General features: G+C 42.7%; 3 protein-coding genes across 3 annotated transcripts in view; 1 reads left to right on the top strand and 2 right to left on the bottom strand.

The window, feature by feature from the left end:
• poc1b (POC1 centriolar protein B) overlaps positions 1 to 953 on the bottom strand; it is a 44010-nt gene extending 43057 nt beyond the window's left edge. The window contains exons 1-2 of the mRNA XM_010883603.5: positions 682 to 953; positions 113 to 197 (exon numbers count right to left, since the gene is read on the bottom strand). Coding sequence (XP_010881905.2) covers positions 113 to 197; positions 682 to 696 — 100 coding nt within the window. The 5' untranslated portion in view covers positions 697 to 953. The remainder of the gene's footprint in view (positions 1 to 112; positions 198 to 681) is intronic.
• Positions 954 to 1145: 192 nt separating this feature from the next.
• On the top strand, positions 1146 to 9474 carry cep41 (centrosomal protein 41). The gene is made up of 11 exons (XM_013138833.3): positions 1146 to 1340; positions 2656 to 2719; positions 2864 to 2911; positions 3827 to 3888; positions 4443 to 4512; positions 4666 to 4810; positions 5428 to 5612; positions 6771 to 6838; positions 6993 to 7107; positions 7256 to 7471; positions 8008 to 9474. The coding sequence occupies exons 1-11, from the start codon at positions 1296 to 1298 to the stop codon at positions 8133 to 8135; spliced, it is 1146 nt and encodes a 381-aa protein (XP_012994287.2). The 5' UTR covers positions 1146 to 1295; the 3' UTR covers positions 8136 to 9474.
• A 98-nt stretch (positions 9475 to 9572) lies between these two features.
• On the bottom strand, positions 9573 to 15151 carry LOC105018297 (carboxypeptidase A1). The gene is made up of 11 exons (XM_010883602.3): positions 15084 to 15151; positions 14313 to 14394; positions 14024 to 14158; positions 13726 to 13824; positions 13502 to 13603; positions 13302 to 13403; positions 12813 to 12923; positions 10786 to 10876; positions 10328 to 10527; positions 10022 to 10106; positions 9573 to 9890 (listed from the first exon to the last, which is right to left on the bottom strand). The coding sequence occupies exons 1-11, from the start codon at positions 15149 to 15151 to the stop codon at positions 9703 to 9705; spliced, it is 1263 nt and encodes a 420-aa protein (XP_010881904.2). The 3' UTR covers positions 9573 to 9702.
• Positions 15152 to 15470: the final 319 nt, after the last annotated feature.

Genomic DNA, 15470 nt, shown 5'->3' with positions numbered 1-15470 from the left:
CAGTCAAGCCAAACAGGACGATTTGATGAGGGAAGCGAGCGGTTAACAGAGTGGACTGAGAACTAAAGGCATTATAGAACTGGGGTTTTTGTGGTGCGTTTTGACTCTGTACCCAGCTGTTTGTTGTTGGGATTGAAGTCTGAACAGGTTACAGCATCTTTGTGACCCTTGAAGTGTCGATCAAGGGTGGGGTCCTCCTGAAATGACAGAGGGGTCAGGCGTGGAGTGTCATGTCAAAGTTGCAACATTTTAAGAAAACAGTCGTTACCTGCCATACCAATAAAATGTAGTCAGCAAACTAGTTCGATTATTTCTAGATTGAGTTTATATGCAAAATAACTTTTAATGAGCCTTCTTATAGTGTGTGACTGAATTGGCTATACACTACAATCAATATTAAATCTGGTATTCTGTTACTGAATGTTTGTTAAATACTAACGTTAGGTAGCTAATCCAAGTAATATTGAATAAAGACCCGCTGTGCATTTTACAGTATTAGCAGAAGTCGACACTAACATTTTTGGATACTCTACTGTACAGTATTACTGCACCTAACAAGACAGCTAGCTAGCTAGTTAAAATCCTTAATGTACTTTACTAGCTATAATTCCTATCCAGAGGGCTGTCAAGCTTCAGCTGGAGTGCGCAACCGACAGAAATCCAAGTAAGCGCCACACTTACCATAACAGATGCCATTTAATACATTTTGTATTTATAATCCTTAGCTACATTTGGTGTTGATTTTACTTTTGAAAGATTAGCGGTGAAAGTAGGGAAGCAGTGCGCGCCCACTTATTCAGACTTAACTATTCGAGCGCCGATACGCTAAAGATTAGCTGGATAATAGCAGTATCTTTTCAAACAATACAGATACTAGTTTCGCTCATACTGTTACCGCGTAATCTGTACGGCAGAACCCTACAATAAACCAGTTAGCTCGATATTAAATAAGTGGTTGTGGTTCAATTACTATTTGCAAGAGAAATGTATACATTTGGTATATAGAACACGCAAGGCACTCCATCAATATGAATAAGTAATCACGCCGTGTATGTTCATGGAAAGTCTGCAACATTTGAGAACCATTTGCAACTGAACGCAGCTCTGCATTCTGCTAAGACAACTACATAGAACCAGGCAGGAGTCCACGCTGCTAAGCAACCACATCTAACTGTACATTAGTGGAAACCGACATTCTTAAAACAGCTTCCTTGATTGGACAATGATAGCGCTCTGATCATTCAGCACGACGCTTGTTAGACTTGGAAAGCGGTGTTTGGTTTTGTCTAGCTATTATGTTTGGAAAGATGTCATCCAACCGGACTATCGGCAACATCGAGGTTAATATACAATTACTTCACATTTCAGTGCATCTTATTTGTATGTTGTTTTAAATGTACTGTACTGCAACATTTGGGATGTCACTATGCCAAGTCACTTGTTTCACCCATGTTACGTGTATTACAGTACTACTAGCAAAACATCCCTTCTGTGTATCCATGCCATTGATTTCTTACTGACGATGTTACACTAGTAGCTAACAACGTTATTTGTACTATCGTTTAGTTCGTTTTCTAGCTAGCTACATACAGTACTCTGCTGTAAGTTACCTGCTATAGCTTGATGGCAAATATAGCTAGCCAGTTTTGCTATCCCAGTCTGATATAAGTTATGTACCTAGATCCCAGCTACATCTTCAGTCATCGTTTTAGCTTTAGTATGTTCACCTGTTTGATTTGCTAGCCTGCCAAAACGTGTTTTACATTAGCCTAGCTAGCTAACCTTTGCTGGGTTGTCTTCAATGTGTCAGACGTTTTTAGTTAGGTCTTTGCTGTATTTCTCCAGCGAATATGCTTTATCTCCTGCCGAATGTTTTCTAATGTACACTGCTCAAAAAAATTCAAGGAACACGTATCACAGTATAACACCAAGTCAATTAAACTTCAGGGCTATCAGTCTGTCCAGTAAGGAAGCATTAGCGATTGTGAGTCAATGTCACCTGTTTTAGTGCAAATGAAAGTGACAACAGGGGCACTGGACAGGCAACAGCAAGACAACCCACAAAAACGGAATGGTTTTGCAGGTGATGGCCACAGATAATTGCTCTCTCCTTATCCTTCCTGACTGATTCTTCTCTAGTGTCCTTGTCACTACTGGTAGCATGAGGCGGTACCTGCAGCCCATTCAGGTTGCACAGGTACTGTAGTCCAGCTCCTCTAGGATGGCACATCCATACGTGCTGTCGCAAGAAGGTTTACTGTGTCACCCAGTACAGTCTCAAGAGCATGGAGGAGATACCAGGAGACGGGCCGTTACACAAGGAGAGCTGGACAGGGCCGTAGAAGGGCATCAACTCAGCAGCAGGACCGATATCTGCTCCTTTGTGCGAGGAGGAGCACCCAGAGCCCTACAAAATGACCTCCAGCGGGCTACTGCTGTGCATGTCTCTGACCAAACTGTCAGAAACAGACTCCATGAGGGGGACCTGTGCTCACAGCCCTCTAGTAGGACCTGTGCTCACAGCCCAGCTTTGTTAATCGAGACCCAATGTATGATTTAAGTGTTCCCTTAATTTTTTATGAGCGGTGTAAATGTAACTTTCACGTGCCTTGATGACACTGACTTTTTTTTTTCTCTGTGCTTCCTGTTTCACAGTACATGAAAAAAAGAATCCCACAGAACCCCAAATATCAGCATGTTAGAACGAGGCTCGACACAGGTATTATATTCCTCAATGTCCAAGTGTTATGGCCTTGGTTAACACCATTAGCAAAAGACTCTGATGCATATGCATTGATAAAATAAGTTGGTCATAGAGGTAATGGTAGCATTAAGGACAATCTTACTTGTTTCATCTCGATAGGATGCAGCCTGACCAAGTATATGGAGAGGCTGGAAGAGATAAAGACAAGTAAGTCACATTTCATGACACTTCTGAGATTCAGTCACTGTCCAGCTCCAGTAGGCTTGTATATAGGCTGAGGTCTGTAGGCTTGTATATAGGCTGAGGTCTGTAAGGCTTGTATATAGGCTGAGGTCTGTAAGGCTTGTATATAGGCTGAGGTCTGTAAGGCTTGTATATAGGCTGAGGTCTGTAAGGCTTGTATATAGGCTGAGGTCTGTAAGGCTTGTATATAGGCTGAGGTCTGTAAGGCTTGTATATAGGCTGAGGTCTTCTACATCACCGTTGCAGTTCATCTCCGCCAAACCGGTGTAGTAAGGTGATTAGAGTGTATGCTTGCCACCAATCAGCAAATGTGTTGTGGTTCAAGCAACAGGTAAATGTTAGGATTGTTGTACCTAGACACGGTTACCTTCATTTGTGTCCCTACTGAAACAAGAGTTTTGGACTACCTGAGTTAAGATGGGCCAAATGAGCATTTTTCTAGTCCAGACAATTTCCTGTTCTGTTGGGTGTTTCAGCTTATACACTTCCTGGACTACCTGATTGAATTAGCACCTCGTCTGTGGTGGCCATTTTGGAATAAGCCACACTGATTCTTTCATTCGGCTGGGGCCAACTGATTCTGATTTAAGATTCATAGGCTACATTTTACAGGTGCCAAGTTCTGTGGAGTTTGGCCAGGGCCCGTGGAGTTTGGCCAGGGCCCGTGGAGTTTGGCCAGGGCCCGTGGAGTTTGGCCAGGGCCCGTGGAGTTTGGCCAGGGCCCGTGGAGTTTGGCCAGGGCCCGTGGAGTTTGACATCATACTTGTTAGTTACTTGTAATAGGAAAACCTCAGTATTTCTGGGTGTCTTTTTTGGAAATTTCCCCATTCTGTTCTTCACTGTTCTCTTACTATTTTAATAGATGATGTGTTGAATTAGATTACAGGTACAGAAAGGATGAACTCTTCAAAAGACTTAAAGTTACAACATTTGCACAGTTGGTAAGTGAAATGTTCTAAGTGGTCAGTGCTGTTTTTTTACTTTCAACAGTAACACATTCATGTACTTATGAAACCTGGGATTACTAGTTATATTTCTTTACTGACTGGCCAGTTTATCCTCCTCTAGATCACTGATTGGCCAGTTTATCCTCCTCTAGATCGCTGATTGGCCAGTTTATCCTCCTCTAGATCACTGATTGGCCAGTTTATTCTCCTCTAGATCACTGATTGGCCAGTTTATCCTCCTCTAGATCACTGATTGGCCAATGTATCCTCCTCTAGATCACTGATTGGCCAATGTATCCTCCTCTAGATCACTGATTGGCCAATGTATCCTCCTCTAGATCACTGATTGGCCAACGTATCCTCCTCTAGATCACTGATTGGCCAGACCATCCTCCTCAGGAGAGCAACATCATGCACCTGACTATTTGAGGGGGAAAGTCTGCAGTGGGGTTTTATAGTTGACACTGATTACGCCTAGTCTAGGACAAAAAAATCTAGTTCAATAGAAAAAAACTATGATCTATGGAGTTATCTCTTTTTCCCATCAGGTAATTCAGGTAGCATCAGTATCAGACCTTAATGAAAGTGTGAGGGAAGACGAAACACCAAGGCTGGAAGGTGAGAATATATCTCTTTAAGAGAATGTGGCACTATTTGTTTAGCAGACCCAGTTTTTATTAACACATCTGTACTGACAGCGAACTAAAGTTGGTTTTATTTGACAGTTGAGGCAAGCACTGTAACATCCTTATGGTGTTTTGTCCACCGCAGACAACTTGTCTGGGTTTTCTGAAGCAGACGCGGAGCATCCGTCTCAGCAGACCAACGATTACCTGCTGACCAGCCCCACACCGCCTCCATTCATAGACAATGATGTAGGGGACGCTGGACACACCCCCAGATCCACACTTCAAAGGTAACGCCCGGCAACCCACTTTCAACAGTGTCACACTCATTCACTCATTCCCCCTCACACACACACTCTCTCAATATGACCTCCAATGGTACGCACACCCTTTCTCACACCTGTAAAACTAGAACACCACATCTATAACCACAACCCATAGATACAGGCTCAGCTGTAACGCCATCTCTCTCAGTATTCAACAACACACACATTTAACTGAGGATTCCAGCTGAAGATTCTCCCCGACAACAACAATTTTCCCTTTGTCTAGCACAAGAAACCCTCCATCTGATATTAGCCTTTCCCCAAGGGTTGCAAGCTCCCTTTACCCAGTAGAACATAAGGCTGTAACTCGATCTCCTCAGGAGGCAGTTTATCACCTTCACCGGGTGGCAGATTGTTTGGGTGTGGGTGGCGGGCCGAACAGAAAACTACACGTAAAGTGACCGTTGTGATTTTTAGTGTGCTGAGCTCTAGACTCTCACACAATTATGTATCCCAGAATTAAAACCGGGAGCACAGCTGACTCCATCCAGGAGTTAAACAGGAAGTGAGAAACTTCCACTAATTAGACTTCTGGGTAAGTGAGAGTAGCTTCCCTCTAATTAGCGCTGTCATCTCCACAGTGTAATAAGTGGCGTGGGAGAACTGGACCTGAATAAGAACGGACGAAAGAATGTGACATTGACGCCCGTCACCAACCCTTGCCTCCCAGAATGCCCCTACCCAGAATGCCCCTACCCAGAATGCCCCTACCTGCTGCTGGACGTCAGGGACAGAGAGCAGTATGACCAGTGTCACATAATCAGTGGTATGTGGAACCATAGAAATACAATTCTGAACATAGAACTATTTATTCTGATTTTGACCCCACCACCAAGGGCTTTGTAGATGTGTTGTAACACTGACCATATGAAAACAATCCAATTATCAGGATTTTATAATGTCAGATTGCAATTACAGTCAAGAAAAGTGAAATACACCCCCTGGAAAGTTGTATTATTCTTTTATTATTCTTATTTTTTTGTACACATATAGAGTTGAGATTTGTGACTATTTTTTGCGAGCAGAAGCTTCTTCCTTCCTGACCTATGTAGGACAAGTTTGTGCAGTTTCTTTCTGACAGTTTACTCAAGCACTTCATTGTTTGAGGCAAGAGAGGCCTGGGCTTTGGGCCTTGGAAAGGTTGTTTGATATCGACATGATGTGTTAGCACAATATGCTTACGACCAAACCAGACCAAGTTGCTAATATTTATGGGAGGCTGGGCCCTCCCAAATTACTCTCTAATGATGTTCTAATCATTTGCATCTGTTTTGGTGCACCTGATTCTAATTTTAGCCATTTTATTTGAAGATGAAGGTATTGGCATGCTAACCTTTTCCAAGTAATGATGTTCAGTTTCTGTTAATGTAATTGCATGAATGGTTTCAAAGTGTGTTAATGAATCTGGTTGGAATGTAGCTCAGATATCAATGTATCCAAATATGTAAACAAAAAAATTTACTTACTGTTTCACATGGATGTACACTGGGCCAGAATATAATGACCAGAGCAATGACTCCTAGAAGTTATGAAACCCAAATTATGCTAACTGGATGATCCTGATCTAATATCTCAGGGAGGTTTTTCCATTACCTGAAACTGGAATACTGAATCATTGGCCAGATTTTTCAGTCCTTCCATTTGCTGTTTTTTAGTTGACATCAAAATGAATACGGTTGTACTAAATGTCATTAGCAGCTGGGTAATCTCTAATCAATCAAAGGATCAAAGCCAATTACATCTAATAAAAGAGCTGAGCCAGTTGTTGTCTGGGACCAATAACAGTGTTTAATATTTTGAGATGGTCTAAAGGTACTCCTATCCAGATTATTTCTGGAGAAGAAACTGTCCATCCATTATGTAGCCAGGAAAGGGCTTCCTCCTAATTACCGTGCATATTGTGAAATCTCTATTTTCTCCATAGCATACAGTTACCCTATTGCAACCCTCTCACGAACGATGAATCCATACACCAAGGAAGTGCTGGATTATGTATCCTTCCACCAAAAGAAACACCCTCATAATGTCAATTCATTGCATCCCTTACCAGAAAATCTGAACTAGGGCTATACACACTAGTAAAAAATCCACATATTTCTCAGCCAAACCGTTGTACTTTGAATCCCTTAACCATGACCCTGTGTAGAAAAACATGCCTGGTAAAATCATTATAGTCTATGATGAAGATGAGAGGATTGCAGCCCAGGCAGCCACCACTATGTGTGAGCGCGGCTTCGAGAACCTCTTCATGCTCTCCGGAGGTATGTTTTTGGGGGTGTATTGGGTAAGCATTAGTTAGAAAGTAGCAAATTCTTTATTATTATTATTATTATTATTATCATAAAGCATTTTCTAAACTTTTCTTTCCTATCTTTCTGTCTCTATCTCGCCTCTCTTTTTCACCTCCAGGACTAAAAGTGATTGCTCAGAAGTTTCCTGAAGGGATGACAACAGGCTCCATCCCGGTGTCGTGCCTCCCGTCTCCCACCACGACAGCCGGCAGGAAACGCTCCACTCCCAGACAGTTACTCCTGCCAGCCGAAAAGAAGTGGAGGTTCACTTCAGACGACCTGGCCAACATCCAGATTCACCTGGAGGAGATGCTAGTTCCCTCAGCTACCAACAGTAAGTACCTGGAATACAGCTAGTTTTCTACAAGGTAGTTAATTGCATTTACCTGATTTAAAGGGTAGAATGGGTACTAGTATTGCTCTGGGTCATGAGACCTGAGAACCGCTGATTAAGACTTCAACAGTAAGGCTATGCCAGCAAGCTAACAGCAAGCTAACAGCAAGCTAACAGCAAGCTAACAGCAAGCTAACAGCAAGCTAACAGCAAGCTAACAGCAAGCTAGCAGCAAGCTAGCAGCAAGCTAGCAGCAAGCTAGCAGCAAGCTAGCAGCAAGCTAGCAGCAAGCTAGCAGCAAGCTAACAGCCAGCTAGCAGCAAGGAGAAGACTGTCCAGCATTGCATAAAGAGATATGGAAAACTGGATTGAGCTAAGGAGCGTGAGCCTTCCGTAAAAGTGCTGTGCACTTAAATTCACTGTAGTTTGATTTGTTCGGTGACCAACAGGCGACTAACGGAGTACTAGTCCGACATGTAGAGATAGTAAGTCCTGGTTACTTCTCACTGATTGCTGTCTCTGTGTGCCTGTCCCAGGCCGGCTCAGCAGCCGCTCGTCCGCCGGCAGTGCCCAGTCTAAGTCGTCCAGCGCTCGGAGTGTACGGGCGTCCTCCCTGGCCGGCTCTGAACCTGCCAGATCCCAGAGCAGCCGGCCGTGGAAATAACAATCAGCCTTTCTCTCCCACCCCTCAACAGTCAAACCTAAATAAATAATTTCACTACCACCGCTGCTGTGCCCCTCCCCCTCTGTGAACGGAGTCTCCACCTTGGCCCGGGTGCTCAGCTCCACTCCTCAGGGGCACAAGACCTGCTGGGTTCGGCATCATCCTGGGATTCAACGGATTGTCTGCTAATTTACAGTGATTGTCACTACATCGTGAGCAGAGCTGTTAATGCACAATCCGGGTCTTCCAGGTGGAGTCTGGTACCTCCGTCCACTTTTAAGAGGCCTAGTAAAGGGTTCTCTATAACAGTTTTCCTGTACAGGAAAATATACGTTTTGCTGTAGATTTGACCGGACGTGCAGTGAATACAAGAAAAGTAATTGAGTGTGATCATAAGGTGATTTTGCTCTGCACTGAATAAGATATGTAAATATATTGTTATCTCGTATATTGTGCTTAATTCATGAGCCATTCCTCCTTGATCTGTTGGTGATTCCAGTCACTGGTTTCCAGCACTTCATCTTGACATTTTTCTAGTTTGTCTCTCTCAACACTAATTTTCTATATGTCATATCACGAAAGTGCAACAGATAATATCTTATGTTGCACGTTCCAAATAACCAGAAGTGTGTACTGTTGTTTTAGGGCATTCACTGAACATATTTTTAACTGTAGGGATAATGTATTGTGTATCAGATGCCTTTTAAACCGTATTTATATGGGAAAGTTAAAAATTTGATCAAACAGATTCTCTATTTTCCAACTTAGAAGATGCTATTTTTGATGTTACATTGTCTTTGCCTAGTGATCAACCTTCTTTGGAATGTGCTGATGTTACATGGAGTGTCACGAAAGCACTATGTGTTTGCAGTCAAGGACTTGGTGGTGGCATGCGTCTTGTAACCTACAGCGACGTCACATTGATGAAGAGGGCACTACGGGATAGTACTCATGCGAATTTAGATAGGAGAACCTTGCTACATCCGATCCATTTGAAAAGAAAATGTGAAACAGTATTTGTGTTTTTGTCTTGAGTCTCCGGCCTATTGGTTTAAAGGTTGTTGTCTTAGATGTCATTGGTTGCTCTTGAGATGAAGATAAGCGCTCTAACTGAAAAGTTGTGCTTTTGAGGGGTGCAATAATCTTTTCTGGCTGAAGCCTGGTCTGTTTGTGTGAGGATCGGTGATCTGCCTGTGTGAAACTGTAAATTCATTTGAAACTTTCTGATCATAAAGACATACTTTTCTTTCAAACCGTATCATCCATTGTTTGAAAGGAAATAAAATGTCAGTTGTTATTTTTTTGTATTTTCTATGTTAAATAAAATGCACAATGTACATTTTGATACAGGTTTTCCCTTTTGAGCCAATTTAATGTCACTTATTGCTTGAAAAATCCGGTAAGCAAGCCAAGATCAAGTCTTTGACTCTAGTGGACTTGTAGGTAGGTGTCATGACCAGCCTGGACCAGATACTGTACACAACAGTAGAAAATGTAATCAAGACATTTACAGTGTCATAAAATCACTACATTTGTGGACATATTGCTGCTGTTGTCATGGTGAACTCTATTTAGTATTATCCTTGGTGTAACTCATGATGGTCTTCAGACCCAGCCAAGTCTCCTCTGCGGTGGGGATGATCTGATTGGCTGGCAGTAGGAAACCATAGCGACCAGTGTCTCTCAGCTCCATGGTGTAGGAGTACTTGATGCCCTGGTTGTAGGCCCAGTCAATGGTGATGCCTCTGGCTTGATCTAGTGGACAATAAATGCATTGTAAAAATGTACAAATGAAAAGACTGTATTGGACCTTATTATGTGAGTAAAAGACAGTGTATTCTGAATAAGTAAATGATCGTAGGCTGTGGTCTGACCCCTTTACTCACATATGGTGGTAATAACGCTGCCGTATGTGTATGGAGTTCCATACAGAGTAGCCAGGTCACTTATGGCCTTCCTGGCCAGGTCATGCTGTGGGTGAAATTATGTCAACAGACCTGCACAACCTGGAACAACGCAAGGTATTCAACAGACTAAATATATGTCCTCTGTGTATGCTGAAACCTGACCCCCGCAGTGCAATAACTAAAATGGAGTTTTCCCCTTGTTTCACAATATACTGTGAAGGTGTAATATTGCCTCAAATACAATTAGCAATTGCTGAGACTGTTTCGGAGCTGGGGCAGTCTCACCAATTCCCTCTGATCCTTGCATGGGTTTTTGGTGTAGCCATATGGGTACATGAGCCTCTGGGAGTAGCTGTGGAGGTCGATGAAGGCCTTCAAGTTGCCGTGTGACTTGACAAAGTCCACGATGGCCTTGACCTCAGGCTCCGAGTGAGGCATGGGTCCACGGTAAGTCTGTTGGCAGGGGTCATTGCTAGAACCAGTGGCTTGTAAAACATATGGAAGAATACAACCATCAGACCAGGGACAGTCCATCCACGACACAGACGCTCCTCCGTTTCAACTGTCTGCCCTTTAACCCTATCAGTCAGAGAGACCTGAATTCTTTGACAACATAGTTAAACAGCTTGTCTGCCCTCATTTTCACCATCACACTGAAGTGTTCAACCATTTTCATTTCAGGAAAAACCTGGGCTACAAATAGGTCACAAAACAGTTTAAGAAGCCAACAGAAGCCAGCCTACTTCCAAAACCAGCATCCCAGTTCCGGTTGGGGTCCACCCCAACACAGGAAGAGCCAGGGTTAGGCTTCCTGGTTTTACGCCACATACGATCCTGTGAAATATAAAGGGACAGCATGGTGAATAGTTCAGTAGGATCCAAGGTTCTGTAGAACATAAAGGAAGGACACGGTCAATAGGTTCGTAAGATCTTGTTAACCACAGTTGGAGCACGACTTCTAATGTTCAGAAAGTCTAGACTTTTTCTCATCTGAGATTACTCATAGTAAAGCTATAGACCAATATTCCAAAGAGTTCTAAAAATGTATTTTTGTCATGGTCTACATCCCAACACAAACAATCTATGGTGCAACTAGAAGTGACCACACACTCGCCTTTACTCCATTACAGTGGATGCTGTAGGACTACCTCGCCTCCTCTCTTTGGCAAATCTAACCAGGACTGTTCTACTTCTTCCTTACTTCGAACAAAAACTCAACAGGAAGTACCGATGATGCGCTCAGTAAGGAAGAGGTCAGGTGAAACGGGTGCTGCAAGGCACAAACAGGGTAATGTTCCAGAGATTCAGCCGAAACATTGACTAATTAACCACTGCAGTCACTGGCTTCAGCGCATCAATGACATAATCCCCATGACTGTACTGTATATCACAGTCCTTATATCCCTTTTATTGATGGCAACATGTGCACAGGCTAAAAGGTCAGAGCTGCTGATTTCAAGGAGAAGGAAAAGAATATCCACTACAACGTTCTTATGTTTGCTTTGAAAGGTTATTCATGGCTCACATCATCACCATCAGCCTGGACATCCTGGACCCATACCGGCCCAAGAGATCCACAGACGACACAATCCCACTTGCACTCAACATTGGCCTCAGGTTTTAATTGTTATATGAACAGTATATTTAATTAAGTGCTTACTTTTAAGTTACCTCACAACAGATCAACAACAATAGAATATCAGCGTAAATGCACTTGAAATAAATAGTATTAGTAAATATTGAGGAAATACCAATAGAAATAGTCTATAAAGCAAATAAAGATAAGATAGTTCAATATTTACACATCAGACTGGAGAATATGGATGTTTAGTTAGTTAAAATGTACAGAGTCTGAGCATTAAGGAAGAGCAAATAGGAGTCAAGCTTCCACAATTAGGAATTATGTGTGTTGATCAAACACTACTCAGCATTCAACACCATAGTGTCATACAATTTCTTCACTCAGCTCAGGACCCTGGGACTGAACACCCCCGTGTTTGTCTGGGTCCTGGATATCCAGAGTTCACCTCCAGATAGTGAGGGCTGGCTACAAACCGTCCACTAAGCTCACTCAAAACTGGGAGCCCTTGAGAGGTGCATGTTTGGGGTTGTCGTTTGGTACGGCAACTACATAACCCTAAAATGCTTGGAGGCCTGTCATCCAAGATCTCTACACCAGGTGGTGCCAGAGGAATGCTTCACAATTGACTCCAGCCACCCAAGTCATAGACTGTTTTCTTTTTCTTTTTTTTTTCAAGTCTGTAACCGATTGGATCAAGCACTGCCTACACCCCCAAGCCATAACACTGTCAACCAAAACTGACTAATTTCAAACAGATACTCGATTATGCATTTGTGCATAATCATGTAGTATCGACTGTACTGCACAAACACTAGACTACAGTAAACCCTCACACAAACTTAACTGATATTGTACTCCCACACACCAACCCTGATATTTCCTGTATATATAAAGTTTACAAATGATTGTTATTCAAATAATTTTGTGTTTATCCCGTGGTATTTTCATTTCATATCCTTGTGTCACTAATCTCTAGCTTAACATTTTATTTACATTATCTTTTCTGTATTTTATCTATTTTTAACTAAAATGCCCATAAACACAGCAAGCATTTCACTGTTAGTGTACACCTGTCAAATAACGTAGCATGTAAAAACATTTTTTAAGGGAAGGATCCCAGCTTCCCTCACAAAGGATTATTGGATGGACTGTTATTAATAAATCAGCTATATTGTTTCCGGGACTCACGTTAGTATGTGTGTAGTAGTAGCCATCTGGGTTGACCATGATCTCCAGGAAGATGTCCATGTGATCTATAATGGCCTTGAGGACAGGGTCTCTGCCATAGTCAGTGACAATCTGGTGGTAATTGAAACAGAAAGACCAACGTACATTATCACAGGGAATAGAGAATGCCCGGTCTCATAGGAGTGACATCCCACTTCTGACAAATATTTACCAACCTGTTGGGGTATGAAACATCCCCACGGGTATTTAGAAGTGGAACAGCCTGACATCGAGACAGGTGAATTAAAGAGGAACTTGCAATGCCGTAGAGTTGGATTCCCCTGCGTGAGTCACTATATTCCAGTCTAATGTTAGCAAAAGCAAATACAGTCTCATAATCCTGTGTAGCCTTCAGTGCTATTTGCTATTACTTGCATTGTGACTCATGACCATTATGGGAAGTTCAACCTGAGAATCTGACCGGAAGGAAAGGGACTGAAAGTTGATTACCTTCTTGGCAAACCAGGTGCCACTGGCCTGAGTGATCCATTCTCTGGAGTGGATTCCAGAGTGGATCCAGATGCCAGGGCGGTTCGTGCCACCAGTGCTGAACTGTGAGAGACCGAGGAGAGTATTGACTTCATCTGGTACAAGTTTGGAGAGATTGATTTTAAGTCACTAAAACAGTGTTCAAAACAGACAAGACACACTTTAAGCACATTCAGCGGGCGGCCCTCATAGCTCCTGCCAATCACGATCTTGCTGACCAGGTTGGGGTTCTCTGCCACCAGCATGTCTTGAAAACTGTAGATCTGGAATGATGCAGTAGGACAATCTTTCATTAGAGGTTGGATTTTCAAGACAACACTGACACGCCAGTGTCATCAATGCAGACGTTAAACAGCATGCTTATATCTGAACGGGCCGCCCTGACCTCGTCCCCATTGTGGTAGTTGCCGTAGTCATAGTCGTCCGTGTGTTTTGGCTCAGTGGCACGAAAACCCATGTGCTCCATCTCCTGGTCTAAGACAGCCTGTTAGAAAAGGGTTTAAAGTAATTCCAATGACTGCTCTTCTGTGTTCTTCTACTAAGTATTGGATTGTCAGGCTGCATCATTTGTTTTTTTTGGCAGCATCAAAATATGGATAGCTACTTAAATAAATAACAATGCATTAATAATGCCTAATAAAGTTCAGATAAGCGCTCTTTTCCCTGCAGTCCAGAAAGTGTACCTGCAGGTCCTTAATCATGACAGAGTATGGGATATCTGCATCCTCCAGCAAGGCCTTTACAGTCTGCAGGCTATTGGAGGGGACTCTGATGTCCACAGGTGTGGAGAGGTCAATGGGCTTCTTCCACACATCCAACTGGAGTAGACGAGAGCAACAAGAAAAATGAAGGGATCACGCATTATACAGTATACAGGCGATCTGCTCGGATTACTCCGTTCAATGGTGTTTTCCTCCGAAATGTGATTGCACCAGAATGACATGATGTCATAGGTTGATGGTCATGCCTCACCTGGAGATGCCCCATATCAGTCAGCTCCTGCAAACGAGTGTGCTGGACCTCATCTCTCCCAGTGATACGAAGCACCTGGTGCCTGTAAACATATCACAGCAGCAATAGTAACAATGTCATCGCTTTAACACGTACCGCTTCAACATGTACCTCATCTACATATACCGCTTTAACATGTACCGCTTCAACATGTACCTCATCTACATATATCGCTTTAACACGTACCGCTTCAACATGTACCTCATCTACATATACCGCTTTAACATGTACCGCTTCAACATGTACCTCATCTACATATATCGCTTAAACACGTACCGCTTCAACATGTACCTCATCTACATATATCGCTTTAACACGTACCGCTTCAACATGTACCTCATCTACATATACCGCTTTAACATGCACCGCTTCAACATGTACCTCATCTACATATACCGCTTTAACACGTACCGCTTCAACATGTACCTCATGTACATATACCACTTTAACACGTACCGCTTCAACATGTACCTCATGTACATATACCACTTTAACACGTACCGCTTCAACATGTACCTCATGTACATATACCACTTTAACAAGTACTGCTTCAACATGTACCTCATCTACATATACCACTTCAACACGTACCGCTTCAACATGTACCTCATCTACATATATTGCTTTAACACACACCGCTTCTTCAATGTATATCGCTTCTACGCATTGATTAAAGATTAAAGATGTCCCTGTAAAGTGTTCTCTTTACAGGGACATTTGACAATCACTCACCCCTTAAAAGTCTCCTTGCCGATAACGACCACAAACAGCGCAGTCAAGACAATCAGCTGTTTCATCATACGCAATGGAGTAGAGCCACACACACCTTGTCTACCACCTTTGACAATAGCAATAACTTTTATAACTCGGTATTGTCTTCTTAATGTCTTTCAAGCCTGCTGTTCTGCTTCTCACTCTGACTATCACTGATGGTGCTGTCGTGAAGCAGTTTCATTCAACACTTTTAATAATGAGAATGAACTAGATTTTCAAGTTGGTCTCATGTTCTATTTGATCAGCTTGTCAGTGCTTGTCATTACTTTGGAAATCCTCTGGATCTATGAATATCATTATAAGAAGCAGATGCAAATATTCCTCCATGCCCCCTAAGAGTCGCCG

The sequence above is a fragment of the Esox lucius genome, chromosome 19, assembly GCF_011004845.1.
Source record: "Esox lucius isolate fEsoLuc1 chromosome 19, fEsoLuc1.pri, whole genome shotgun sequence".
NCBI lineage: Eukaryota > Metazoa > Chordata > Actinopteri > Esociformes > Esocidae > Esox > Esox lucius.
Note: the sequence above shows the minus strand (reverse complement) of the source record. Positions and strands in the feature narration are given on the sequence as shown.